This window comes from Schistocerca americana, chromosome 9 (genome assembly GCF_021461395.2).
Source record: "Schistocerca americana isolate TAMUIC-IGC-003095 chromosome 9, iqSchAmer2.1, whole genome shotgun sequence".
NCBI lineage: Eukaryota > Metazoa > Arthropoda > Insecta > Orthoptera > Acrididae > Schistocerca > Schistocerca americana.
The window spans coordinates 205,265,146-205,291,999 of record NC_060127.1 but is presented as its reverse complement, the minus strand read 5'-3'; the positions used below and the strand labels follow the sequence as shown (position 1 = coordinate 205,291,999).

Here is a 26,854-nt window from a genome sequence, read left to right as displayed (position 1 = left end):
ATTGAACTGTGGAAAAATGTTGTGTGGAGTGACGAATCACGGTGCACAATATAGTGATCGGATGGCAGGGTGTGGATATGGCGAATGCCCGGTGAACGTCATCTCCCAGTGTGTGTAGTGCCAACAGTAAAATTCGGAGGCAGTGGTGTTATGGTGTGGTCGTGTTTCTCATGGAGGGGTCTTGCACCCCTTGTTGTTTTGCATGGCACTATCACTGCACAGGCCTACATTGATGTTGTAAGCACCTTCTTGCTTCCCACTGTTGAAGAGCAATTTGGGGACGGCGATTGCACCTTTCAACACAATTGAGCACCTGTTCATAATGAATGGCGTGTCGTAGAGTGGTTACACAATAAAAACATCCCTGAAATGGACTGGCCTGCACAGAGTCCTGACCTGAATCCTATAGAACACCTTTGGAATGTTTTGGAATGCTGATGTCATGCCAGGCCTCACCGACTGACATTGATACCTGTCCTCAGTGCAGCACTCCATGAAGAATGGGCTGCCATTCCCCAAGAAACCTTCCAGCACCTGATTGAACATATGCCTGCGAGAGTGGAAGCTGTCATCAAGTGCCATGACCTTGTAAGTTATTTTCAGCCAGGTATCAGGATACTTTTGATCACATAGTGTACCATAGCAGCATTGATTCTGCATTATTTCTCTTCTCCATGTCCCTGACATTAATTTGACCAAGTTTGGTACTTGTACGGTAATTAGTTTCCGTGTTAAATAGGGTAACTTTAATTATGCCCACCTGGTACATCAGTTCATTTTATTTTAATCCATCTTTCAGCATTTTTATGCAATTGATATCATCTAGCTGTGGGGATATCGATCTGTTTCATTTGCCAAGTTTTATATTAGTGTACAGCTTCCCTTAAGATGTTGTTGTTCGAGTTTTAGGCAACAAAAAGTGATGGGAGTGTCAATACCTTTAAGTCATTAAAAAGTGGTCTGCAGGAGGTTTTAGTTTGTAACTCCATAAATAGACTTGATATCCTCTTTTTTTGTAGATGAAAATTTTTTGGTCCCTGCAGAATTACCCCGTAAAGAGACACCATATTGCAAATGGCAGTGAAAGAAGACATAGCAGGAGTTCAGTAACAAAGGTGTTGTTACACATGTCTGTAGTTTAGTCAGTAAGAAGGTAAAGCGTGAGAGCTTTCTGCATATGTGGTCCGTTTGTTTGTTCCAAGTTAATTTGGAATGAAGGTATATACCAAGTAGCTTAACAATTGAGCACTCAGTTTCACTGCTTGACAAACTGAAATTGATGTTCACTGTCTTCTCATTGGCTGTCTAGCTCATTGGCTTTGATCCATGTATTAGAGAGGTTAAGTTGCTCTTTGTTTTCTAGTGCAATTTGTGTATGTCTTTCCAAGAGCTAATGTATGTTGTGTCATCAGTATCTAGTACAGATTTATGCGGCATGTTATTGGGAAGATCATTCACAAATATATACAGTAAAAGGTCAAGCATGGAACTTTGAGGAATGCTCTGAGTTAATCGAAGTATTGGGATTTTTGTTATTATAATCTACATTTTTGTTTCCTGTCAGTGAGATAGGAGCTTATGAGGGAGAGTTCTAAGTCTGTGACTCCATAACACCAAAGTTTCTCCAGTAGTATTGTATGGTTCACCAAATAAAATGCTTTGATTGGGTCAATTAGAATGGTTTCAGCAGATAACTTTGGTTCAAATGGGGTTTGTACAAAAGAAATGGTGTCTCAACTGCTTTCACTGTTGATCTCCGAATCTATATTGAGTTTGAGTCAGAATATTGTTTTCAGATAAATGTGTGCAAATATCCCATTGTACACAGTATTCTATTATTCTGGAGAGAATAACCAGCTGTGAAATTGCTTTTTATGAATAGGGATGCCAACTGTTCTTTTTAGACGCTCTGGGAAATGGCCACTAGCATACGTGCAGTTATTGTTGTACAAAGTGGGTTTGATATGAGATCCACTATTTTTTTAATCACAAAATTTGATAAGCCGTGAATGTCCTCAGATTTTGAATTTCCTAGTTTTATTGTTGATTTAACCACGTCACATAATTATATTCCTGTCCACTTGAAAGTTGGCACAGAGTTTGAACAATTTTAAAGAAACTGATAGCCAGAAATGAGGTTTAGATTAGGAGCGTACATGAAACTGATAATATGCGTACCAGAAGTTGGGGTGATAGTGGGGTTTGCTGCCTTGGCAGAAAATTTATTAAATTCATGTGCTGTGGTATTGACAGCACTTGTAGTGTCTTTATAATTTATAGCTGTACGCAACTCTGCTTTTATAATCTTCCATGCTGACTTGCATCTGTTATTTGAGTTTTCAATGAAATGTTCATTTTCCCTACATTTGGCTATTCCGATTTGTGTACTTTCAAGTCTTATGAGATTGTTATAAGTGGCTTTGTTCACAATACTGCTTTTTACTTTTTCACAGCAAATAATTACCAAGAGCCTTAATTTCTGTCAGTCAGGTGCAAACCTTTGTGTTGTGTTGGGTGCTTGGGTGTTCTGACTGTTCTGACTTTATTACTATATTGTTTTCTGATCTTTGGGCAACAGATATCAAAACATTTTGAGATAATGCTCATGAGTCTGTTGAAGGCTTCCTCAACATTGTTGGAAGAAAGTAAGAGAGTATACCAGTGTACTAGTTGTAGTTCCTGCCTATAGAGCTTAATATTCTTATCAGTCAATAATCTAACACCCTGGTACTGAACTTGTTTTTGGTCTGCATTTAACTTCCCAGTAATTAATTTCACCCGTATACCTTTGTGGTCTGATAGGTGATCAACATTAAACAATTCTACTTCAAATCCACTTTTATGTACATTTGTTATGAAGTTATCAAGGCAGGATTGAAGCCTCGTAGGACTTTTATTTGTAAAGAAAATATTGTATGACTGTAACATATTTGCTAAATTAATATTTCTAGCTGTATGTTTTCCTAACATCAATGTTTAAGTCTCTAAAAATTAGCATGTTGTATTTGGTATATTTCTGTACGTGGACAATAAGTTTTTCTAAGCATTTGGTAAATTTCTCTGCATCATGTTCATCCTTACTGTTGGTAGAAGCATACAGCTGTTTCAAAAACACTTTTAATATGTAAGTCCTTAACATCCAGAACAGTACATTTCAGATCTAAATAATAACTTGTATATATGGAGGAACCCCCATAACCTTCTTTGGGTCTACAGTAACTTGTAATTAGGTGCAACCTGTGGAACATACATTTTTATGTGTTCTTGTATTAGCTAGCGTTCATTTAAGGATAACATCATTCTCCTGTTATCTTTCACTTGAGCAGGAGATGATGCAGATTCTGTACTTAATACAGCCCTGCATGTGGTAGTGGTGTCTTTTTGGAGAGTGCAGTCTGTATTTCAACTTCTGCGGCTTCTGTTGGTCTTGTAGCAATGGTTGAATCTCCCATGTTGTCTGGATTGTCATACCACTTTTTGGCATGTGGAGATGAATATGTTGATTGGACGGGATTAGCCATTTGATAGTAGACCTACTGTTTGTTTAGCTCCTTCAATAAATTTGCACAGAGCTTAGGTTTTCCTAATTTTGCCATGTGTGATCCATGTCTTGAAAAATCTTTTCACTGAAAAAACCTGTTTATGTTGATTTCTTTGATGTGGTTTGTCATTGTAGTTCTTTTTATTAAATATTTGTTCATCTCCGAGATGTTGTGGTTTTCGCCTGGGATATCAAATCTATAAGGTCTTGCGCAGAGTATTAATTGAGTCTGTATAGGTTTCGAAATAGTTTCATTCAGTGAGCCCATAAATTCATCTTTTCTCTCATTTATGTCTTTTGCTCCAGCTAGGATAATGAAATAGTCATTTTTGCCCTAAATTGAGTGATTTATTTTGTATGTTGTGAGCAACATGCCATTAGACTTTACAAATGATGTACACTTATAGTTGCTTGGTAATATAGTGTTCAACATTTTCATACAGTTTCTGCCATTACTGTCTGATAGAAACAATACTTTGTTTATATTATGACTTTCGTCATTACACTGGCTGCCCAAATGTTTTTGTATTTGAGCTGTGTGAGATATATTTCCACAACTTGACAACTGTATATGTAATAGCAGAAATATAAGTTTACTCACATTATGAACCCTAAAGAATTTATAGCTGACACACATGTCTTTGCTACAGAGATACATAATGTAAGCAGACTTACATTTCTACTATTACATATGTCAAGCTGTAGTAGTTGGTGTACATACACTTGCTTGTTCCTCTGTATCAGATGCCACTGACAATGGGTTATACACTGAAAACACATGGGTAGCAAATAAATCTTTCAAGTGCAGCTCATAGTGTTGAGAAGATGTCCATTACTAAATATCTTAAAACTGCAGAGCACCAAGCACTCAAGATTTTTAAAAACGCATTTGTTTTAAAACGCCACCCAAACTCGTGTATTATCTCTGTGACAATCTGTCCCATATTTTGTAATAATACAAAACAAGTTACCCTTCAGTACATTTTTTATGCTCTTTATGAATTTGATTAGAAGGTCCTGAGAGGAACAGTGATGAGCCTTCTGCAAATCGATAAATATACCATCAACTTGTCAGTAGCACTTATTACTTCATGTGAATAAAGAGCCAGTTGTATTTCACAGGAATGATATTTTCTAAATCTGTGTTGTTTATGTGTCGATAGATTGTTTTCTTCGAGGTATTTTGCGAAGGATGCCTGCACGTCGATTGTAGCACTAGACACAAATTCGTGAATTACACCTTAAAAAAGGAGGAAGTGACAAAGAAATGGGCAAAATAACAGGTATACGTGCCAATACATTTACTCCATAAAAGTGTTTGTGATAATAGTGATTTAGGATGACTTCACAACCATAATACTACAAAATAAAAATAATTTACACATAGACCGTGTACCTCTGTCTAGAATCCAGAATGTGGTTTTATATTCTTATGTAAAAACCTGCAACCTGTAACTACCAGACATCAGGTAGGAAACTGGAAACTACAGATATGCAAAACAAAAGTAAAAGACTTACTCATTAGCCACTCCTATTATTTATTGGAGTATTTGGACTCTGGGTTGTAAATTCAGCTACATACTAATGTTTGCACCAAACAGGGTTCTTTATCAGTATATACAGATGATAGTGTCCTGGGTGATGTTACATATATTCTTAACCTGGGAGCAGTGTCTTGTTTCATATATAATGAAGTACTCTTGAAACAATTCCAATAATTTCTGCTAATTTATTATCAGTTTGAGTAGATTACAGCAAGTTGTAACTGGTTGTTGGTGCATGTTGCGTAAGTACTGAGATCCTGCATCCGATGTATAATTTGACTCACTCCACGGCCTGTAGACCCTCCATCATTACGGAATGTTTGGAACACAATGTGAGGATAAATAACCTAATACTTTAAGAATGTAAGAAATACAATATTTATATCTGTGAAGTAATCTAGTCTACATTTATGATGTCCATGGCATGTATTCCTAATAGACATTAGCAGAATGTGTGTGGGATGTGAAAGGAGCCACGGTATGTGGATGTAACATCCTCATTACACCAATCTCAGGTTCCAGAATTTATTTCGTCTGACGTATGTGAAATATTCGAGAAATTTCAATTTCTTAAATAATTTATTGTGATCACACTAGAGCAACCGACAAAATTTCTTGGTGTGTTCCTACAGCATATTAATATTAATTGGAGAAAGTGAGCATAAGTTATCAAACAAACGTTGCTCAGCAGTTTGTACTGATCTGGGCCCACTGCGTCGTATATGCAATATAAGGGAATTATATATTATGTTATGAGACCGAGATGCAGCTGTGTTAGATTATATTGTTTATTGCAGTAGGCCTATTTTGGCGTGATTGTCATCTGCAGCATGTATCAGGTGGTCTTGCTACCCATATGACATTGATGTCTCAGTTGCTGTCACACTGCTGTAAGTCCGCGCCCTTTGATGTTGGTGGATCTACAGTAGGTGTTAAACTTTTGCTGGAGCAGTTTCATAGTTCGACAACTTCAAAAACAATCGCGCCAGCAAAAGTTTTAGTACTTACTATAGCTCCACCAACATCGAAGAAGCAAACTTATGTATTAGTGTGACGGCAACTGATACGTCGATGTCATATGGATTCAAGACCACCTGTTATAACGTGAAGATGGCAATCACGCCGAAATAGGCCTTTTGTAATTGACAATATAATGGAGCACAGCAACGTCTTGGTCTCATAGCACAATACATAATGTTGATCAGCATGTTCATAACACGGAGCAGACAGACCGTACGATACATCCTGTGTCGAAATTTTGATGTTGCCACCACAGTTTTGTTGTGAAACCTTCAAAAACAATACATTTTGTAAACCAAACCGAGCGGAAGCAAAAGTCAATACGTTGTGCCATTTTCATACGCTTAGCACCTTGTTCTAGTAGCTGAACACTCAGTTATAATAAAACCAAAACTAATTCTAAACAAAGACGAGGACAAAATAAACACAACCTAAGTGCAAACTGCCGCCTCCCTTTAATTAGTCTGACAGTATTATAAACAATAAATTATTTTTACATTTAGGTAGCTTGCGAGATAATGTTATATAGTCACAGAAGGCGGTGAAGTATAAGCCGAAATAGCTCAGTTGGGAGAGCGTTAGACTGAAGATCTAAAGGTCCCTGGTTCGATCCCGGGTTTCGGCATTTCTTTTTTTTTTTTTTCTTTCATTCTTATTTTCCCCCACTGATTCATTTGATCAGTGCCATGAGAACACGAAACAGAATCGTAGTCAAATAGCGCAACGAAACAATGTTTTTGGTATTGATCTGTCCGAGCGAAGATGGCCCGTGAAGCTGAGAACGCAGCTAAGATACACGAATGCATAGCTGTAAGCCCGAGAAAATTTTATTCGCATCTAAGATATTTATTAGTATGGATCAGTGGAGGCGAGGACTGTTGCAAGGGAACGATATACACTATGTGATCAAAAGTACCCGGACAACTCCAAAAACTTACGTTTTTCATATTGGGTGCATTGTGCTGCCACTTACTGCCAGATACTCCATACCAGCGAACTCAGTAGTCATTAGACATAGTGAGAGAGCAGAATGGGGCGCTCCGCGGAACTCACGGACTTCGAACATGGTCAGGTGATTGGGTGTCACTTGTGTCATAAGTCTGTACACTAGATTTCCACACTCCTAAACATCCCTAGGTCCACTGTTTGCGATGTGATAGTTAAGTGGAAACGTGATGGACACTTACAGCACAAAAACGTACAGGCTGACCTCGTCTGTTGACTGACAGAGATCGTCGACAGTTGAAGAGGGTCGTAATGTGTAATCCATCACACAGTAATTACAACCTGCATGAGAATCCACTGCAAGTACTATGACAGTTAGACGGGAGGTGAGAAAACGGATTTCATGGTCGAGCGGCTGCTCATGAGGTACACATCGCAACGGTAAATGCCAAACGACGCCTCACTTGGTGTAAGCAGCGTAAACATTGGGCGATTGAACAGTGGAAAAAAGATTTATTTAATTTTTTCGAAGTAATTTCGGTCACATTGAATACACTTCTCCATCGTCCGAAACCAATCCCTAAACCATTTCTCCCAGGTTTCTGTAGGGAATAAGGCACACTCGTTGTCCCAAGTCCTCAGGAGGGCCTCATCACTTGAAAACTGTACTCCTTTCAGCTTCATTTTAATATGCGGGAACAGTGCAAAGTCACAAGAAACGAGGTCTGGACTGTAAGGCGGGTGCTCAAGAAGTTTCAGTCGTGTACCCCGCAAATATTTGCTGCATGCTTTTGCGCGGTCACCTAGAGCGTTGTCGCGATGGAAAAACCAAGTGTCCATTCCTGACTTTGGTCGCAGGTTCTTCAAAGATTGAGTGACTTTGGGCAGGCATTGCTCAGTGTATCACTTAAATGTGACTGTCTTCCGTGTGTCCAAAACAACGCGCCCCACAATTCAGATGGTTTAAAAAAAAAAAAAAAAAAAAAACAGCTGTCATTTTCTTCTTTACTGATCGGGATTTTCTGACATCTACGGGTGTGTCATCATCTTCAAAGACCGAAACTTTGTTTTGTGTCTTACTCGGCACGTCATAATAGCACAGCTAAGTCTCGTCACCTGTCACACACCGAGACTGTCCCTTAGAAAACTTCTTTATCATTTACTGGCACCAAGTCACAAGTCGAGTCATCTGCTCTTCGTCCAGTCTATGCGGCACCCAGAGACAAGATAGTTTCTCTGCTTGCAAATGATCGTGCAGAATCGAACGAACAGCTGGTGCATTTAGCCCTAAGGTATCCTCTATCTGCGTATAGGTGTCTTCGTCTAGCATTTTCCTCACAGCATCAATGTTTTCCTCCGTAACTGATGATCGTGACCTTTTCGTCCTCTGTGCGTCCTCCAGAGTGAAATTCCCTCTTTGGAGTTCTGTGTACCACCTGAATATAGCGGTACGATTTGAACACATGTCACCGAGTGCAAGAGTAATTTCTTCAAAGCACTGCTCTATGTTTGAATAACGCTCGAAGTTGTACCGCAGAACTGCTCGAATGTCACTTGGTAACCACGATGCCATAGCAAGCACTTCAAACTAACCGTGCAAGTGTACGACTGCGCCCACAGATTTGGCACAAGGACTACAATGTATGAAGTATTCTTAGAATACAGCTACAATCAGCCTCCTGCGATTTATTGTTGCGTCGTATTGCAAAACTTTCCTAGTACGATTTGTATAAGTGGATCTGACGTACGGCAAACCATCAATTCTTACTGCTCAAGAGCTTTTAGTATGTGTAATTAGTTAACCCTTAACGTCCCAGGTGCGTTCTCACAGACCGCAAGCGTTTATGGTTACTCTGTTGATAATGCATAATGTTGATTGTGCCGATTACAGCGTTTTCCAGTTGTTATTCCACGAAGCTGTCGTGGTTTCTTTTATCAGTACCCTTTTGAATGTGACGCGGACCTACACTATTACTGCCTCTTTCGTGCTAGCGGTCTCTGAGACCGCACATGGGACTTTAGCGTTATGGATTCAGTAGCCACATCTACGCCTACTGTTCATATTACAGACCCTGACTTTGATAGGTGCTGTTTTAAAATGGTTTGAGGAAAGTTTAGGAAGTGATGTTATGTCAGACAACGTCAACGAAATTGAAAGTGAGCATAATACAGTATATGAACTGTGGAAAAGTGAATACGAATGTATTTTGCAGATTGTGATTTCCTTGAATGAAACAAGAGATGAAAATGATAAAGACAGTAGTGTAGAGACTGAATCTTTAACTGGATGTTCTGCCAGAAATACACCAGGTCGAGACAAATACCGCAGTTCAGCCGCTGTTAACTGCCGCGCCTCACTTCCGTGTTTACATCGCTGTACTTGTGCTTCGCCGAGTGCTGTCCGTCCGTTAATCTCCGTGTTCGTTCCTATTCCTCGTGATCTGATCGCTCTTTCTGGTCTTGCTGCTGCTAATTGGAATTTAGGTTGTTTAACCGAAATTGCGTCGCCGGATTAACCATGGCTACAAACCTCAGGAAGAATACCCTGGTATTTGCTTTTGACAAGGAATCCCGTCCTGTTCAGCCGACATCCCTGGAAACAGATGACTGGATTACACAGGTAATTGGTCTCAGTTCTTAAATCGTCCATACCTGGCATCTGGATCAGGAAAAATACTGTGTTTTTGTCAAATTAATCAGTGCTGCGACTGTTGATTAAGTGTTACGAAAGTGGGGCTGTGAAGTAGATTTTGTGCATAGAAATGGTTATAAAAGTAAGGTTTCCATCTATAGAGCGGACATTCATTACAAAACTGTTCGTGTCTTGAATCTTCCCATTGAAATTGAAAATAAGATTAAGGAAGCTCTTTCAAACTACGGAGACGTTAAATCAATTGCAAAAGAAAGATTGTCGCCTCGCTTTAAACTGCAGTATTTCAACGAGGTCCGCTGTGTAGAGATGGACGTTAAGACGAACATTCCGTCTCACATAACTGTTTGTGGGTATAAGGCATAAATTGTTTATACAGGTCAGGAAGCTACATGTCATATATGTAACGAAACCGGCCACTTCAGACAGGAATGTCCGCGGCAAACTGTTGTTCTTAAAAGTAATTTGATACAGCGTCAGAAGCTTACCTTAAATGAGCTGTTACCAAAGAATAGCCCGGATCAACTGGTTGAGAATGTTAACGCAGCGGGCCAAGCTGATGTCTCCCTTCACGATAACAGTCAATTTCGCCCGTTAACAACAAAGGGAAATCCTATTACCACTACTCGTGAAACTGAAATGCGAACGAAAAAACGACCTCTGGAGATAACTGATAGTTGTTCAGAGGACGAGCTGTCTTGTCCCACTCCCTCGCTTCGCAAGCAAAAACAGTGTGATGAGGAGGCAGAGGAACCTGAAGGCAAAATGCGAATAGAAACTGATGAACAGAAAGATTATACACATACGGTACCAGAAAATGAAGGGGGTGTTCAAAAATGGTTCAAATGGCTCTGAGCACTATGGGACTTAACTGCTGAGCTCATCAGCCCCCTAGATCTTAGAACTACTTAAACCTAACTAACCTAAGGACATCACACGCATCCATGCCCGAGGCAGGATTCGAACCTGCGACCGTAGCGGTCGCGCGGTTCCAGACTGTTGCGCCTATAATCGCTCGGCCACTCCGGCCGGCGAAGGGGGTGTAATCAGCATTAATTTGCAAGAAACAACAGGTGCAGTAGTCTATTGCAAAGATCAGCAGCTATCTGTTAATAAACAGATTCATGGAGAGGTTGCAAAACTGCAGTCTCCATTTGTTTCCCTCGATCAGGAAGTGAGTGAAATTAATAAAGAACGAGGAAGTGGTGGCCAAACTGAAATCACGGTCAACATCTCAGGGCAGGCGCCGGCAACCGAAATTGCGAAAGCGTCTGCTGCTGCTCCAGATAAGCCGCGAAGTAAAATACCGATGCAACCAAATGAGAACGTAGCTCGTAACCAAGGGAAGGGAAAATCCGGGAGGGGCGACCCAAGCCCAAAGAATGTTCGGTCCGATACGGTCTTACACGAATCACTGGAGGAAAAACCAGAGAGTTCACCAGGAAACCAGCCTGCTTGCGGTACAAGAGAAAACATCAGAAGTAGAAAAAAAATTTAAAAAATGGGACAGTAACTAATACACTGATTGAAGTGTTATTCCATGTTCAGCCTTTCGAGAAAACTTTTACAGCTTAACTGATGGTTCAAATGGCTCTGAGCACTATGGGACTTAACTGCTGTGGTCATCAGTCCCCTAGAACTTAGAACTACTTAAACCTAACTAACCGAAGGACATCACACACATCCATGCCCGAGGCAGGGTTCGAACCTGCGGCCGCAGCGGCCGCGCGGTTCCAGACTGTAGCGCCTAGAACCGCTCGGCCACTCAGGCCGGCAGCTTAACTGAACCCTGAACCACAGGAAACTAAATTAGTTCGTCAAAACAACTACATAGTGACAGCACAATGACGCAATCTTATTCCGTCACCACTGTAAACATAAATAAAATTACGACCAGTTTGAAATTATCAGCCCTTAATGAATTTTTGTACGAATCCACGACTGATATTGCCCTGTTACAAGAAGTGATTTAGTAATTCCAGGTTTTGTCAGTTACATAAATGTGTCTCCTGAGACAAGTGTTGGAACAGCTGTTTTGGTGAGGAAAGGGATTACAGTAAGCGAGGTAGAACGACTGGAATCCGGAAGGGGAATAGGACCAAATATCTATGATGTGATTATCATCAACTTGTACGACCCTTCAAGAAGCACTCACCGAGCTGACAGGGCACGTTTCTTCAAAGATGACCTGATATACTTGTTAAGGAAAACTCCAAGACAGTTATTACTTGGAGGTGATTTTAATTGTGTTCTAAATCGAAAAGATCAGTTACCTAATTTTAATTTCTCAAGTGAACTAAAACAACTAGTTACTGGTTTAGAATTGAAGGATACATGGGAAATCAAATACTCCTCCATTGTTGAGTTCACTTATGTCACGACAAATCACGTAGCAGGATTGATAGACTATATATTGCTAAAAATCTTGAAACTTCCGTGACAAAAGTAGAAACCGTTCCTACGTACTTTTCAGACCATTGAAGTGTCTTAGCTTGCATAAACCTAACAAGACAGCCAGTTCAAGAATCAGTGGAATTTGAACACTTCCTTGTTAGTAAATCATGATTTAGAAGATCTGATTAAACAAACATGGGCAATATGCCTGCGAGCCCGTAGTAGATATGCCACTGCGGTTGACTGGTGGGTTAAAATGGCAAAGCCAAAGTTGAGGAAGGTCCTTAGTCAATACAGTGCCCAGAGCGCAACGGAAATGAAATGCACTATAGAATATTACTATTCCGTGTTGAGAGATTTATATGATCAAGTCTCAGCAGGTCGGATAGCAGACATCAAAAAAGTCAAATCCAAGTTACTTAATATCAAGAGAAGTCAAATGGAAGGGTTGAAAATAAAATCGAAGGCAAATTCGGTGTCTGAAGATAATTACTTCCCTATATCATTTAGTGAAGCATACGAAGACCGGGAGAAGGCCTTTTATTGATGAAATTCGAACAAAACACGGTACGATTCTCAGAACCCAGCAGGGTATCATGGATGAGATTTATCGCTATTATTGCGAGCTATATTCTGTACACCAAAGTAGTGATGCTTCCTTGGAAGAATTCCTTGACATCCTAGCCCCACAGCTGACAGAAGAAAGCGAAAATTTTCTCGAGGTTGTCAGTGAATAAGACGTGTATGAGACACTCTGCGCCTCACCACCAAAAAAATCCCCAGGACCGGATGGTCTGCCAGCAGAGTTTTACATCCGTTACTGGCCAATAGTAGGTGCGAAAATCACGGACATTGTAAATGAGGTTATTCAGGGTAAAATGATTCCGGCTGAGTTTAAGGAGAGTAAAATTGTTCTGGTGCCAAAACATAATGGAAACAAAGATTTAAATAATTTTCGTCCAATTTGCTGAATTCTGATTATAAATTAATAGCTAGAATAGTAAACAAGAGAATTTCATGCCTTACACATAAAATTATTAGTCAACATCAGAACTGCGCGCAAGGCAGAACCATTTTTCAAAATCTAGCAGAATCAGGGATGTCATTGCAATAACTTCTGTAACTTACATAAAGTGTGCTTTATTGTTTTTAGATTTTTATAAAGCGTTCAATGTAGTAAATCATGAATATCTTCTACAGATATTGAATAAAATAGGTTTCAACGATAGGGTCATACAGTTGATTAAGAACATAGCAACTGGAATAAATGCTAAAATAGCGGTGAATTGTCAACAATCCAGGCCGATGCAAATACAACGAGGTTTTCCTCAAGGAAGTCCTTTGTCCATGTCGCTCTTCGCCATTTCGCTGGAACCTGTCCTCCGACATGTCCATGCCAGATTAAAAGGCTTAACATTATCAGGAAATAAAACAGTTATAAGAGCCTATGCTGACGATATAGGGCTCATTATAAGGAATAATGACGAGTAACCACGCTAGTAACAGTGATTGATTCGTGCTGTAGAGCATTTGGAGCCAATGCAAACGGAGAAAAGTAAGATCTTAAATCTCAAAGGTTTTGATAATATCAACGTCGAGTGGGCAAAATTAGTCCGACAACATAAAACACTTGGGATCACCCTGACAGCATGCCCTATGAAAATGACGGCTTTAAATTGGAAAGTTGCAGCAGATAAAGTGCAAGGAGCCATTGTAGAGAATTTAACTCGATGTATGAACCAAGTTCAAAGAACACAGTATATCAACTCATGCATCCTTGCTATATCTTATTATACTGCCCAGCTGTTTCCAATACCGAGAATGATAGCGAGGAGAATAATGTCCAAAATCACCAACTTTTTGTGGAGAGGTGAAGTGTTTAGAGTACCTGCTAAAGTTGCCATTTATGATCCTAAAAATGGTGGACTAGGATCAACTGATATAACGGATAAAGCCTCTGCACTTTTTATCAAAAGGCAAGTTAATTTAATAAGAGACTCACGAGAAAGCATAACCAGCCAACTTTTCGAGGTCATTAAACCTCGAAGCCTGCTTCTCCCGATTGACGTGCAAAATATCAACAGTTGCTAACAGCATGTGAGAATTTTCTATGTTGAGTTTAGTTATGTCAGTGTCGAACTCAGGCAGTCACGACACTTAACATCGAGAGCCATAATGCGGGAACGAAAGAAAAGCGAAGGAAGGAACAAAATAGAACGACAGTTTCCAAACATTGAGTGGACTCTTCCAATGACTGCCAGTGGCATTATTCTTCCGAATGTTGGGCATAAGTAAAGTGAATGCGTATGACATTCACAATTCCTACAAAGACAATACTCAGGTGTACGGCTTTAATTTTTTCAGAATCTTGTAAACTCGTTGCTGACACCATAGATAAAAAGCTAGTCAACACGTATCACACACCCCATGAACTTCGTGCATCCTTCATCGCGTTCTGGCTACCTCACCTTCGTCAGCTTAAGCGGGAGTGCTGGCAGCATCCCAGTGCTCTCCGCTGCCTGGGCAACACCTACCGGGGGGCAGATCGCTCTAGGCTGCTGCAGCTCTACAGAGCCCTTGTTCAATCCCGCCTTGACTATGGGATCCTGGTTTACAGTTCGGCGGCACCCTCAGCGTTGCGTTTACTCGACCCAGTGCACCACTGTGGCGTTCGCCTAGCGAAGGGAGCTTTTAGAACGAGTCCGGTGACCAGTGCCCTGGTGGAGGCTGGAGTCCCTCCATTGCGGATCCGACGTGTGCAACTGCTTCCCACTTATGTTGCACACATTCATAGTTTTCCTGAGCATCCAAATTACCGTTTCCTTTTCCCACTAGCGGCAGTTCATCTTCCGCTTCGGCGGCCCAGGGCAGGGCTCACGATTGCGGTTCTCGTGCTGTCCCTTCGCTCCGAACTGAAGTCCTTCCCTTTACCACCTCTACTTGAGGTCCATTCGCGTACACCTCCATGGTGTACACGTCGGCCGAAGCTTCGTCTGGGCCTAAGGACTCCGTTAAGCCCACCGCTTTCCGCTGTTACTTCCTCTCGATTGTTGAAGTGTTCCGCGGGTCTGAAGTTGTTTACACCGACGGCTCGATGGCTGATGGTAATGCTGGCTTCGCCTATGTCCACAGAGGCCATATTGAACAGCATTCCTTGCCCGCTGGCTGCACAGCTTGTGGCCATATCTCGTGCACTTCAGTACATCGGTTCCTGTTCTGAAGAATCGTTTCTTCTCTTTTAAGCCTCCGTGAGCAACTCACAAGCTATCAACCAGTGCTACCCTCGCCATTCTTTGGTAGCGAATATCCGGGAGTCCATCTACATCTACATCTACATCCATACTCCGCAAGCCACCTGACGGTGTGTGGCGGAGGGTACCCTGAGTACCTCTATCGGTTCTCCCTTCTATTCCAGTCTCGTATTGTTCGTGGAAAGAAGGATTGTCGATATGGTCTGTGTGGGCTCTAATCTCTCTGATTTTATCCTCATGGTCTCCTCGCGAGATATACGTAGGAGGGAGCAATATACTGCTTGACTCTTCGGTGAAGATATGTTCTCGAAACTTTAACAAAAGCCCGTACCGAGCTACTGAGCGTCTCTCCTGCAGAGTCTTCCACTGGAGTTTATCTATCATCTCCGTAACGCTTTCGCGATTACTAAATGATCCTGTAACGAAGCGCGCTGCTCTCTGTTGGATCTTCTCTATCTCTTCTATCAACCCTATCTGGTACGGATTCCACACTGCTGAGCAGTATTCAAGCAGTGGGCGAACAAGCGTACTGTAACCTACTTCCTTTGTTTTCGGATTGCATTTCCTTAGGAGTCTTCCAATGAATCTCAGTCTGGCATCTGCTTTACCGACGATCAACTTTGTATGATCATTCCATTTTAAATCATTCCAAATGCTTACTCCCAGATAATTTATGGAATTAAATGCTTCCAGTTGCTGACCTGCTATATTGTAGCTAAATGATAAGGGATTCGCAGCTTATTACACTAGTCCACATTGAGATTCACTTGCCATTCCCTGCACCATGCGTCAATTCGTTGCAGATCCTCCTGCATTTCAGTACAATTTTCCATTGTTACAACCTCTGGATATACTACAGCATCATCCGCAAAAAGCCTCGGTGAACTTCCGATGTTATCCACAAGGTCATTTATGTATATTGTGAATAGCAACGGTCCTACGACACTCCCCTGCGGCACACCTGAAATCACTCTCACTTCGGAAGACTTCTCTCCATTGAGAATGACATGCTGCATTCTGTTATCTAGGAACTCTTCAATCCAATCACACAATTGGTCTGATAGTCCATATGCTCTTACTTTGTTCATTAAACGACTGTGGGGAACTGTATCGAACGCCTTGCGGAAGTCAAGAAACACGGCATATACCTGTGAACCCGTGTCTATGGCCCTCTGAGTCTCGTGGACGAATAGCGCGAGCTGGGTTTCACACGACCGTCTTTTTCGAAACCCATGCTGATTCCTACAGAGTAGATTTCTAGTCTCCAGAAAAGTCATTATATTCGAACATAATACGTGTTCCAAAATTCTACAGCTGATCGACGTTAGAGATAGAGGTCTATAGCTCTGCACATCTGTTGGACGTCCCTTCTTGAAAATGGGGATGACCTGTGCCCTTTTCCAATCCTTTGGAACGCTACGCTCTTTTAGAGACCTACGGTACACCGCTGCAAGAAGGGGGCAAGTTCCTTCGCGTACTCTGTGTAAAATCGAACTGGTATCTCATCAGGTCCAGTGGCCTTACCTCTTTTGAGCGATTTTAATTGTTTCTCTATCCCTCTGTCGTCTATTTCGATATCTACCATTTTGTCATCTGTGCGACAATCTAGAGAAGGAACTACAGTGCAGTCTTCCTCCGTGAAACAGCTTTGGAAAAAGACATTTAGTATTTCGGCCTTTAGTCTGTCATCCTCTGTTTCACTACCATTTTGGTCACAGAGTGTCTGGACATTTTCTTTTGATCCACCTACCGCTTTGACATAAAACCAAAAGGTCTTAGGATTTTCTGCCAAGTCAGTACATAGAACGTTACTTTCGAATTCATTGAACGCCTCTCGCATAGCCCTCCTCACACTACATTTCGCTTTGCGTAATTTTTGTTTGTCTGCAAGGCTTTGGCTATGTTTATGTTTGCTGTGAAGTTCCCTTTGCTTCCGCAGCAGTTTTCTAACTCGGTTGTTATACCACGGTGGCTCTTTTCCATCTCTTACGATCTTGCTTGGCACACACTCATCTGACGCATATTGTACGATGGTTTTGAACTTTGTCCACTGATCCTCAACACTATCTGTACTTGAGACTAAACTTTTGTGTTGAGCCGTCAGGTACTCTGTAATCTGCTTTTTGTCACTTTTGCTAAACAGAAAAATCTTCCTACCTTTTTTTAATATTTCTATTTACGGCTAAAAACATCGATGCAGTAACGGCTTTATGGTCGCTGATTCCCTGTTCTGCGTTAACTGTTTCAAATAGTTCGGGTCTGTTTGTCACCAGAAGGTCTAATATGTTATCGCCACGAGTCGGTTCTCTGTTTAACTGCTCAAGGTAGTTTTCAGATAAAGCACTTAAAAAAATTTCGCTGGATTCTTTGTCCCTGCCACCCGTTATGAACGTTTGAGTCTCCCAGTCTGTATCCGGCAAATTAAAATCTCCACCCAGAACTATAACATGGTGGGGAAATATACTCGAAATATTTTCCAAATTATCCTTTAGGTGCTCAGCCACAACAGCCGCTTAGCCAGGGGACCTATAGAGACATCCAATTACCATGTCTGAGCCTGCTTTAACTGTGACCTTCACCCAAATTATTTCACATTTCGGATCTCCGTCAATTTCATTAGATACTATTGCACTTCTTATCGCTATAAACACGCCTCCCCCTTCACTGTCCAGCCTGTCTCTGCGTATACATTCCAATCTGAGTTTAGGATTTCATTACTGTTTACGTCTGGTTTCAGCCAACTTTCTGTCCCTAGTATTATGTGGGCATTGTGACCGTTTATTAATGAGAGCAGTTCTGGGACCTTTCTATAGACGCTCCTGCAGTTTACTATTAGCATATTAATATTGTTATTCCCTGTTGCATTTTGCCTACTCCTACCTTGCCGCGACTCAGGAGGCGTCTTGTCGGGCCTAGGGAGGGAATTCTCTAACCTAAAAAACCCACATGTGCAGTCCACACGTACTCCGCTACCCTTGTAGCCGCTTCCGGCATGTAGTGCACGCCTGACCTATTCAGGGGGACCCTGCCCTGGAACCGTCCAGTCGTTCAGTCGTGTTTGTGTGGACCCCAGGACACGTCGGAATCCCAGGCAACAAACTTGCTGACAGGCTGGCCAGACAGGCTACGCGGAAACCGCTCTTGGAGACGGGCATCTCTGAAACAGACTTGCTCTCTGTCTTATGCCGCAAGGTTTTTCGGCTTTGGGAGACGGAGTGGCATAACAGTATGCGACGGGCATCTCTGAAACAGACTTGCTCTCTGTCTTATGCCGCAAGGTTTTTCGGCTTTGGGAGACGGAGTGGCATAACAGTATGCACAACAGACTGCGTGTCATTAAGGAGACTGCGAATGTGTGGAAGTCTTTCCTGCGGGCTTCTCGCAGGGAAACAGTTGTCGTTTGTTGGCTGCGCATTGGCCATACTTGGCTAACCCATAGTTACCTCCTCAGTGTCGCTGTGGCTCCCAAATGACAGTCGTCCACCTCTTGCTGGACTGCCCACTTTTAGCCGTCCTGCGGCGGACTTTTAACTTTCCCAGCACCCTGCTTTCGGTGTGTCGGGCGACAGTGCCTCAACACCAGCTTTAGTTTTACGTTTTATTCGTGAGGGTGGGTTTTATCATTTGATCTGAGTTTTAGCGCATGTCCTTTGTCCCCTAGGGCTTTTAGGGGGGAGGTTTTAATGTGTTTCGCTTCTCTTTTATTCTCATGGTCAACCAGCCATGGTAATCTGCTTTCTTGTTTTAATCTCTTCTCCCTGTTTCTTGCGTCTCTGTGTTTATCTCGTCCTGTTTTGTCCATTGTAGTGTTTGTTGTCCTCCTGTCGTTCTTCTGGTTCTTCCTTTCTCCTATTATTGCCGTACGTCTTCTTTGTTTCCTTTTTTCCTTTGGGTAATTGTTCTACTGGGAACGAGGCACCTCGCAGTTTGGTCCCTCACCCCCCCCCCCCCCCCCTTTTTTTAAACCAACCAACCAACCGTGTTCTGGGTGAGGCAGAGCCAAGAGTAGAAGCCATTGAAGAACGACTGGAAAAACGCAAAACATGCTCCACCTGTGACCACAAGGAGAAGAGAAAGGCACCTTATATTTGCCATTGTTGCAAGAAGCCCCGGGTTCGATTCCCGGCGGGGTCAGGGATTTTCTCTGCCTCGTGATGGCTGGGTGTTGTGTGATGTCCTTAGGTTAGTTAGGTTTAAGTAGTTCTAAGTTCTAGGGGACTGATGACCATAGATGTTAAGTCCCATAGTGCTCAGAGCAATTTGAACCATTTTGTTGCAAGAAGCCAGTCTCACTTGAATCTCTACAAACATTTCCGGCAAGTGTAAAGAAAACCTCCGAGAAAGAAACTAAACATCTAAAAAGTACTTCTGATCCATGAACAATGGCGGTTCGCCCAGCTTGAGAGACGACCGGGGATATATTGTTGTCGTTTACAAGTGACGGTTGCGGTAAGCGCATACATTACCTCTGCGCTTGAAGAAAGCGTGTGTCCTGCAAATTGCGTGTCCCGGTTGCTTGTGCGGAATTTGTCGCTTACCATTACCATCTGTGGTGACAACTCGCAACTAATGGAACAGAAATACGCTAATAACTCGCTACAATCACGTTTAATGCTTGCATCGGCTACGACATTCATAACATAGCGTGGAGAATACTACTGAACGCTCATTGGTTGTCGGAGAATGCGTGATGTAGATGCGCAGAACTGACTTGAACTGGGCCGCCATCGTTCGTGACCCCAACTATAGCATAATTTTTATTTTTTGAATGTTTTGTGGGCGTTTTTTATGTTTTTATTATTACATGTGTAATAAACAATAAAAATATATCAAGAAATAAAATTTGGAGTGCAGGGTATTTGAGCTTTCATAGCATTAACGTTGTCATGTAATATTATGTTCATTTTGTGTAGTTTTCTGATTAAATGCGTTTTTTCGTAAAAATAAACTTTAAATAGTTCATTTTGTGTGATATTAATGTAACCTTTTACATAAAATCTGAACTGTTCCACTGAAACTGCAGAATGCAGTTTTTGTGGCTATTAAATGTAGCAGTCACACACACTGCACCTGGGACAGTGCGTGACCAAAAAATGACCTGGGAAGCCAAGGGTTAAGCTTAGATTTATTCGTTCAACGATGGTTTTTTTGTCAGCTGAAACTCAAAAAATTGAAACTGTTCATCACAAAATTTTGAGGGGTTGTGGGGTGGGGTGGACACGTTCCCTCCTCCCCCTCCTCCCTGGAATTGACGCCCATGGTTCAGATTAAATGGAAGACCGGATTAGCGAAAGTCGGATGACCAGGACTCTACTGTGTTTTTATTTGTAATATTTGTATGCTTCCTTCCGTTTTCTTCTGGATGTGGTAAATCAGAACCGAAAATAATTATTTGGCAGTAGACCTATCCCATGTAACTCTGTGTCGGTTTCAGTTATCCATGTTATTCTTCTGCAGGCTGTCGCATGGGTACTTCACACGGGAGTGATTTGCAGGTCGAAGTTGGCATAGATGGAAATGCGAAACCATCATTTGATATAAAAGCAGGTTCTCGAACAGTTTGAGTACTCTGCTCACGAAAAAGCAAATAATAGCGGAATCATCATCACAGATACATGCTGCTCTATTATAGAGGACGTTAAACAAGGCAAAGCAAAGCAGAGAAAAGAGAGTGTTGACTATCGTTGGCTAAGAAAATATGACGTTATTGAAGTTGACGGGAATGAAAAACTTTTTTGTAATAGTAACAGGAGACAACAGCGTTATTTTGTGCCACGTTCATACGTAAGGATTATTCAACATACTGAATGATACTCCCCACATTGTTGCTTTTTTTTCAGCCTGAAAACTTGTCTAGTTTGATGCAACTCTTCACGCTAGTTTGGGCTGCTGAGTCTTCTTCATCTCTGTAGGACTACCGCAGCTTACATCCATTTGGACCTTTTTGCTTTAGCCAAGTATTGGTCTTCCTCTACAATTTTAACCCCTCCCTAACAACACCTCCCCCCCCCCCCCCCCCACGCAAACACACTTCACTCCATTAACAAATTAACGATTGCTTATAGCGTCAGGATGTCACCTGTCAAACGATTCCGCCTTTTAGTCAGATCGTGCTGTAACTCTCTTCTCTCCGTAGTTTGATTCAGTAACTCGTCATTATTGAGCTTGATCTTTGTCCATATTTAATTTCTGTACTAATCTGCACTCCAGACAAATACCTTCAGAAAAGGGTTCCTAGCATTTAAATGTTATCAAGAAAAACAAGACTGGTTTTCTACGGGTTGCAGCGTGGAATGTTAAATCCCGTAGTCGGCTAAGTAGCTTAGAGACTTCAAAGGAGAAGTGGGTAGCTGTAGGAATTAATTAACTTTGGTGGCAAGAAGAACAGCAGCACTTGACAACCACCGCAGTAGTTCAAGTTAATTTTAGTTCTAGCTCTGAAGGTGACGAAAACATTGAAAGACTGTGTGATGAGATAAAAGAAATTATTCAGACAGTTAAGGGAGATGAAACTTAAAAGTGTAATGCGAGATCGAAATTCGGTAGCAAGAAAAGAAAGAGAAGGAAAAAATCGTAAGGGAACATAGACAGGGAGAAAGGAATGAATGGGGAAGCGGCGTAATAGAATTTTGCACAGAGCATAATTTAATCAGTACTGATACTTGGTTTAAAAATCTTGAAAGAAGGCAGTTTAGATGGGAGAGATATACAGACACAGGGAGACTTCAGATCGATTATTACGTAAACTCTGTCCATAATTTATTGGTTATGACTTGCAGATAAAAAATGAAGAAATTGAAAAAAAGTAGGAAATTAAGGAGACGAGATCTTGATAAGTTGAAAGAACTAGATGTTACACAGTGTTTTAGAGGGTGCATTAGACAACGTTGGATTGCAACAGAGGATAGAAATACAATTTAAGGTGAATGGATAACTTCGAGAGATGAACTGTAGAAGGCAGAAGAGGATCCAGGTAGGCAAAAAAGAAAAGGCCCAGTAGAAATCTTCGGAATCACACTAGATACTGAATATAATTGCGTAAAGGAGAGACTTCTAGTCTGAATTTGTCTCTGTTGAGTAAGGTCATCTGTTCACTCTCCATTTCTTGTAAGTCCTTTTTTGTCTTGCGTCCCCCCCCCCCCCCCCCCCATTTCGTGTCTGTTTTCTTGTTCTGGAAGGAAGTCTGAATCTTCTTTTTTAATACACGGAGGTGATGAAAGTCACGAGATGTTATATGCGAATTTAGACTTTCTCTGCGAATGTCGATGGTGAAGGCTTCTTGGGTCTGCCGACGCAGACGAGGCAAAGGAGCCTGCAGGCCAGCAGCTGTAAAGAACCGTGTCCGACACTTCGCCTCAAGACGACAAATAGGAAACTTATTGAAACGTTGCCGCAGAACAACGCCTTGTTGCTTCTGTTGATGACCCGAGAAGACTTCATCGTCGTCATGGGGTGCTTCCTAATATCGTGTCCGACCTCATTTTGACTGGCATAGTGGTGCAACCCGGCGTGGCGTGGACTCACAAGTCGTTGGAAGTCCTCTGCAGAAATATTGGGCCGCTCATAATTGTGAAAGCGTTACCGGTGCAGGATTTTGTGCACGAGCGGACATCTCGATTATGTCTCACAAATGTTCCATGGGATTCATGTCCGGCGATCTTGCTGGGCAAACCATTTGCTCGAACTGTCCAAAATGTTCTTCAAGCCAGTCGCGAACAATTGTGGCCCGGTAACGTGGGTATTGCCATCCATAAAAATTTCATCGTTGTTTGGGAACATGAAGTCCACGGATGGCTGCAAATGGTCTCCAAGTAGCCGAACATAACTGTTTCCAGTCAGTGATCGGTTCAGCTGGACCAGAGGTTCCAGTCCGTTCCATGTAAACACAGCTCACACCATTAAGGAGCCACCACTAGCTTGCACATTGTCTTGTTGACAACTTGGGTCCATTCTTCGTGGGGTATTCGCCACACGCCGACTCTGCCATCAGCTCTTACCATCTAACCAGGCCACGATTTTCCAGTCGTCCAGTATCCAGCCGATACGGTCAGGAGCCCAAGAGAGGATCTGCAGCCGATTGCGTGCTGACTACAAATGACTGCCCTTTTTTACCCAGTGTTCACGATACTACCGCAATCTGTGTACGTGCATCTCGCTATTCCACGATTTGTCACCTCGGAGTATATCTTCCTTCATCCCTCTAGATGTCCATTGAGTGTAACACGTCTTTTCGTGATCTCATTTGCTATTTTAGCGCAGAAGGAGCATATTTCTTTATTTGGTCTCAAAACCCAATCGCTATCTCTGTTCTTCATTGGATTTAACATTTTTCAGAGGATTGTTCTTTCCACCTTTTCCAAATCTTCTAACGCCCTTTTGCACCCGGATAATAGTAATGTCTTCGACCCAATAAGGACTTCTGGTTTTTATGCCCTTTTTGTTTTTTGGTCCTGATTTTAATTGCTTCGTTTTCACTTTTTATATTTTCACACTGATATTTGAAGTTGTCTGTTCCCTTGATGTATCCTTACCTGATTTTTGAAATTCTGAGTGAATTGCTTCATTGGTCATGTATTGTGTCATTTCAAACGATGTTTGTAGATCTGCATTCTCAGCTGTTTCCTTCAGAATTTGTTATCAATGTTTTGTTTTTCTTACTTTATTTTCCATTCTCGTGTAACTTTTCCAGCACAGAGTTGAATAATAATAATTTTTGTGTCTACTGCAAATTCCTTCAGGGACCTGATTTGTTGAATCACATGCTTTTTCAAAATTAATAAATTTTAGCACTATCATTTTATTATTATTTTTTTATTTACGTGCCTAATTATTTGTTTAAGTTACGAAACGGTTCGGTTGTTTTGGGGGAGGAGACCAGACAGCGAGGTCATCGGTCTCATCGGGTTAGGGAAGGACGGGGAAGGAAGTCGGCCGTGCCCTTTCAAAGGAACCATCCCGGCACTTGCCTGGAGCGATTTAGGGAAATCACGGAAAACCTAAATCAGGATGGCCGGACGTGGGATTGAACCGTCGTCCTCTCGAATGCGAGTCCAGTGCGCTAGCCACTGCGCCAACTCGCTCGGTAAAAGAAAAAAAAAGGTTCAAATGACTCTGAGCACTATGGGACTTAACATCTGAGGTCATCAGTCCCCTAGAACTTAGAACTACTTAAACCTAACTAACCTAAGGACATCACACACATCCATGCCCGAGGCAGGATTCGAACCTGCGACCGTAGCAGTCGCGCGGTTCCGGACTGAAGCGCCTAGAACCGCTCGGCCACTGCGGCCGGCTCCGCTCGGTAAAGTTACGAAACGTATCCGCATATTGAGAATATAGAACCACCACAGCTACACAATTTACTGGAGACAAATGAAAATTTGTACCGGACCGGGACACGAATCCTGATGTCCAGCAGGACAATGCGACACCCCACACGTCCAGAATTGCTACAGAGTGGCTCAAGCAATACTCTTCTTGAGTTTAAACGCTTCCACTGGCCACCCAACTGCCCAGATATGAACATTATTGAGCATATCTGGGATGCCTTGCAACGTGCTGTTCAGAAGAGATCTCCACGCCCTCTTACTCTTACGGATTTATGGACAGCACTGCAGGACTCATGGTATCAATTCCCTCCAGCACTACTGCAGACATTAGAAGAGTCCATGCTACGTCGTGTTGCGGTACTTCTGCGTGCTCGTGGGGACCGTACGCGATATTAGGATGGTGTACCAGTTTCTTTGGCTCTTCAGTGTAATTGCGGTACCCACTTTGTTGCGGTGTAGCCGCGTGGTCTGAGGCGCCTTGCACGGTTCGCGCGACTACTCCCGTCGGAGGTTCGAGTCCTCCCTCGGGCATGTGTGTGTGTGTGTGTGTGTGTGTGTGTGTGTTGTCCTCAGCTTAAGTTAGTTTAAGTAGAGTGTAAGCCTGGGGCCCGATGACCTCAGTAGTTTGGTGCCATAGGAAGTCAAGCACATTTCCAATATCCCGCTTTGTTTTGGGTATTCGGAACCTTAACGTTGTAAAATCGTGTTGCCAACTAACAGTATAATTATTTTGACGATCGCTTCAATATATTGAAGGTTTGACAAACAAATACTGTCAATAAATACAACGTGTGCAGGCCCCTTAATGCCGTGGAACTGATGCAGTTCAATTATCGACTGCGGAATAGAAATGTCGCTTGAGATACTACGCCTTATTTTATTTTGCAGAAGGCAGTGAGGAAGCAGAAGCGAGCGATGTTAAACAGAAGGATGAATTGGGAACACGACATGCTGCACAGGAAGTGGTCACGTCGCACTCAGAGCCATCTACCTCCCAGGGGTGAGTACTGACCCAACTGTCGCTTTTTTTTTCCCATGTCATAACGGTGGTGGGAGGCTGTTGTGTATACCTTCACACCTGCACTTTCCTTTTACAATTTAATGTCGTCATGACCGGTTTCGACTGGATGAATACTGACTATCCAGTGGCGCTGTCTGATCAACAAGTGGCCAACGTTCAGCTGTTGTACAGTAAAGTAGCTCCTGTATTCGAGGGCCTCGTAGGCGTTGTACTGAGGGTGAGTGGAACCTGCTACAGACGTCCGTAAGTACTCTGCTGGGCTAAAATATGGCAACAGCCTGAAGAAATTACACGAAGACTCGAACCCTCACTTCCCACAAACAAGTCAGTAACAACTTAGACATCGGAGAATATGACACATGTTGACTTAAAACTTTAATCTGCGATATTTGCGGGCTCTAGTCGTAAAATGTTAATTAGTGCCTCGAAAAAATATAGTTGCGCAATTAATTGTCTTGTTTGTTTGCAAGTACCTGTCTGTAGCCGTTGTACTTACTCTAATCTCCGCGCCACAGTAGCAACGGACTACGTTAGGGCAGACATAACAAAATGATGCGCCATATCTGTAATAACGTGGAATGTCGTGGGATAACTCGTTTTCACCAGCAGCGGAAATATTGCATTTGTGTCAGGCCGATCCAGGCGGCTTCTTTAGCCGTTTGGATTGGCTGTCAGAGCCGTAACGATTGCGCTGCTGCCGAAAACGAATTACCATTTTATCTCTTTGTCAATGGGTGACGTCTTTTCTTTTGGCTTGTTTAGCGTAGGGATGGCGCGTATCGCTAAAACAACGCGTTTTCGGTTACTTTTTCCAACGCCAGTTTAACTGGACTATTAAAACCGCTCAAAATAACCGGTTTCTGAAATACCGATTTCCGGTTTTTTATTGTACTCCCTCAGTGTCAAGATGCATAGAATCAAAATATTAAATTAAATAGGCAAGTAAAAGAAAACTTAGTCCGTCCATCGTTTGCTGCTTTTCTCTAAAAGTTATAAGTGGTTGGCTACTACAAAAAATTACCGGTATTCTCCTATTGATTCCGATTTAGTTAAACTCTGCTCAAAAATTATGTTGTAATGGTGCATCGTACCACTATGTGGACATTACGAATAGTCAGTGCTACAGAGTGAAAACTGAGGCTGAAAAGCTGTATTTTTC

At 42.1% G+C, this 26,854-nt stretch overlaps 1 protein-coding gene and 2 non-coding genes across 3 annotated transcripts in view; 2 read left to right on the top strand and 1 right to left on the bottom strand.

Annotated features, from left to right (window-relative positions):
• LOC124550823 overlaps positions 1 to 25,678 on the top strand; it is a 147,475-nt gene extending 121,797 nt beyond the window's left edge. The window contains exon 6 of the mRNA XM_047125549.1: positions 25,563 to 25,678. Within this exon, the coding sequence (XP_046981505.1) occupies positions 25,563 to 25,678 (116 nt within the window). The remainder of the gene's footprint in view (positions 1 to 25,562) is intronic.
• On the top strand, positions 6,658 to 6,730 carry Trnaf-gaa. Its single transcript has one exon. It is a non-coding gene; the product is annotated as a tRNA-Phe (tRNA).
• Positions 11,388 to 11,471, bottom strand: Trnas-gga. The gene is given in 2 exon segments: positions 11,388 to 11,422; positions 11,432 to 11,471. It is a non-coding gene; the product is annotated as a tRNA-Ser (tRNA).
• Positions 25,679 to 26,854: the final 1,176 nt, after the last annotated feature.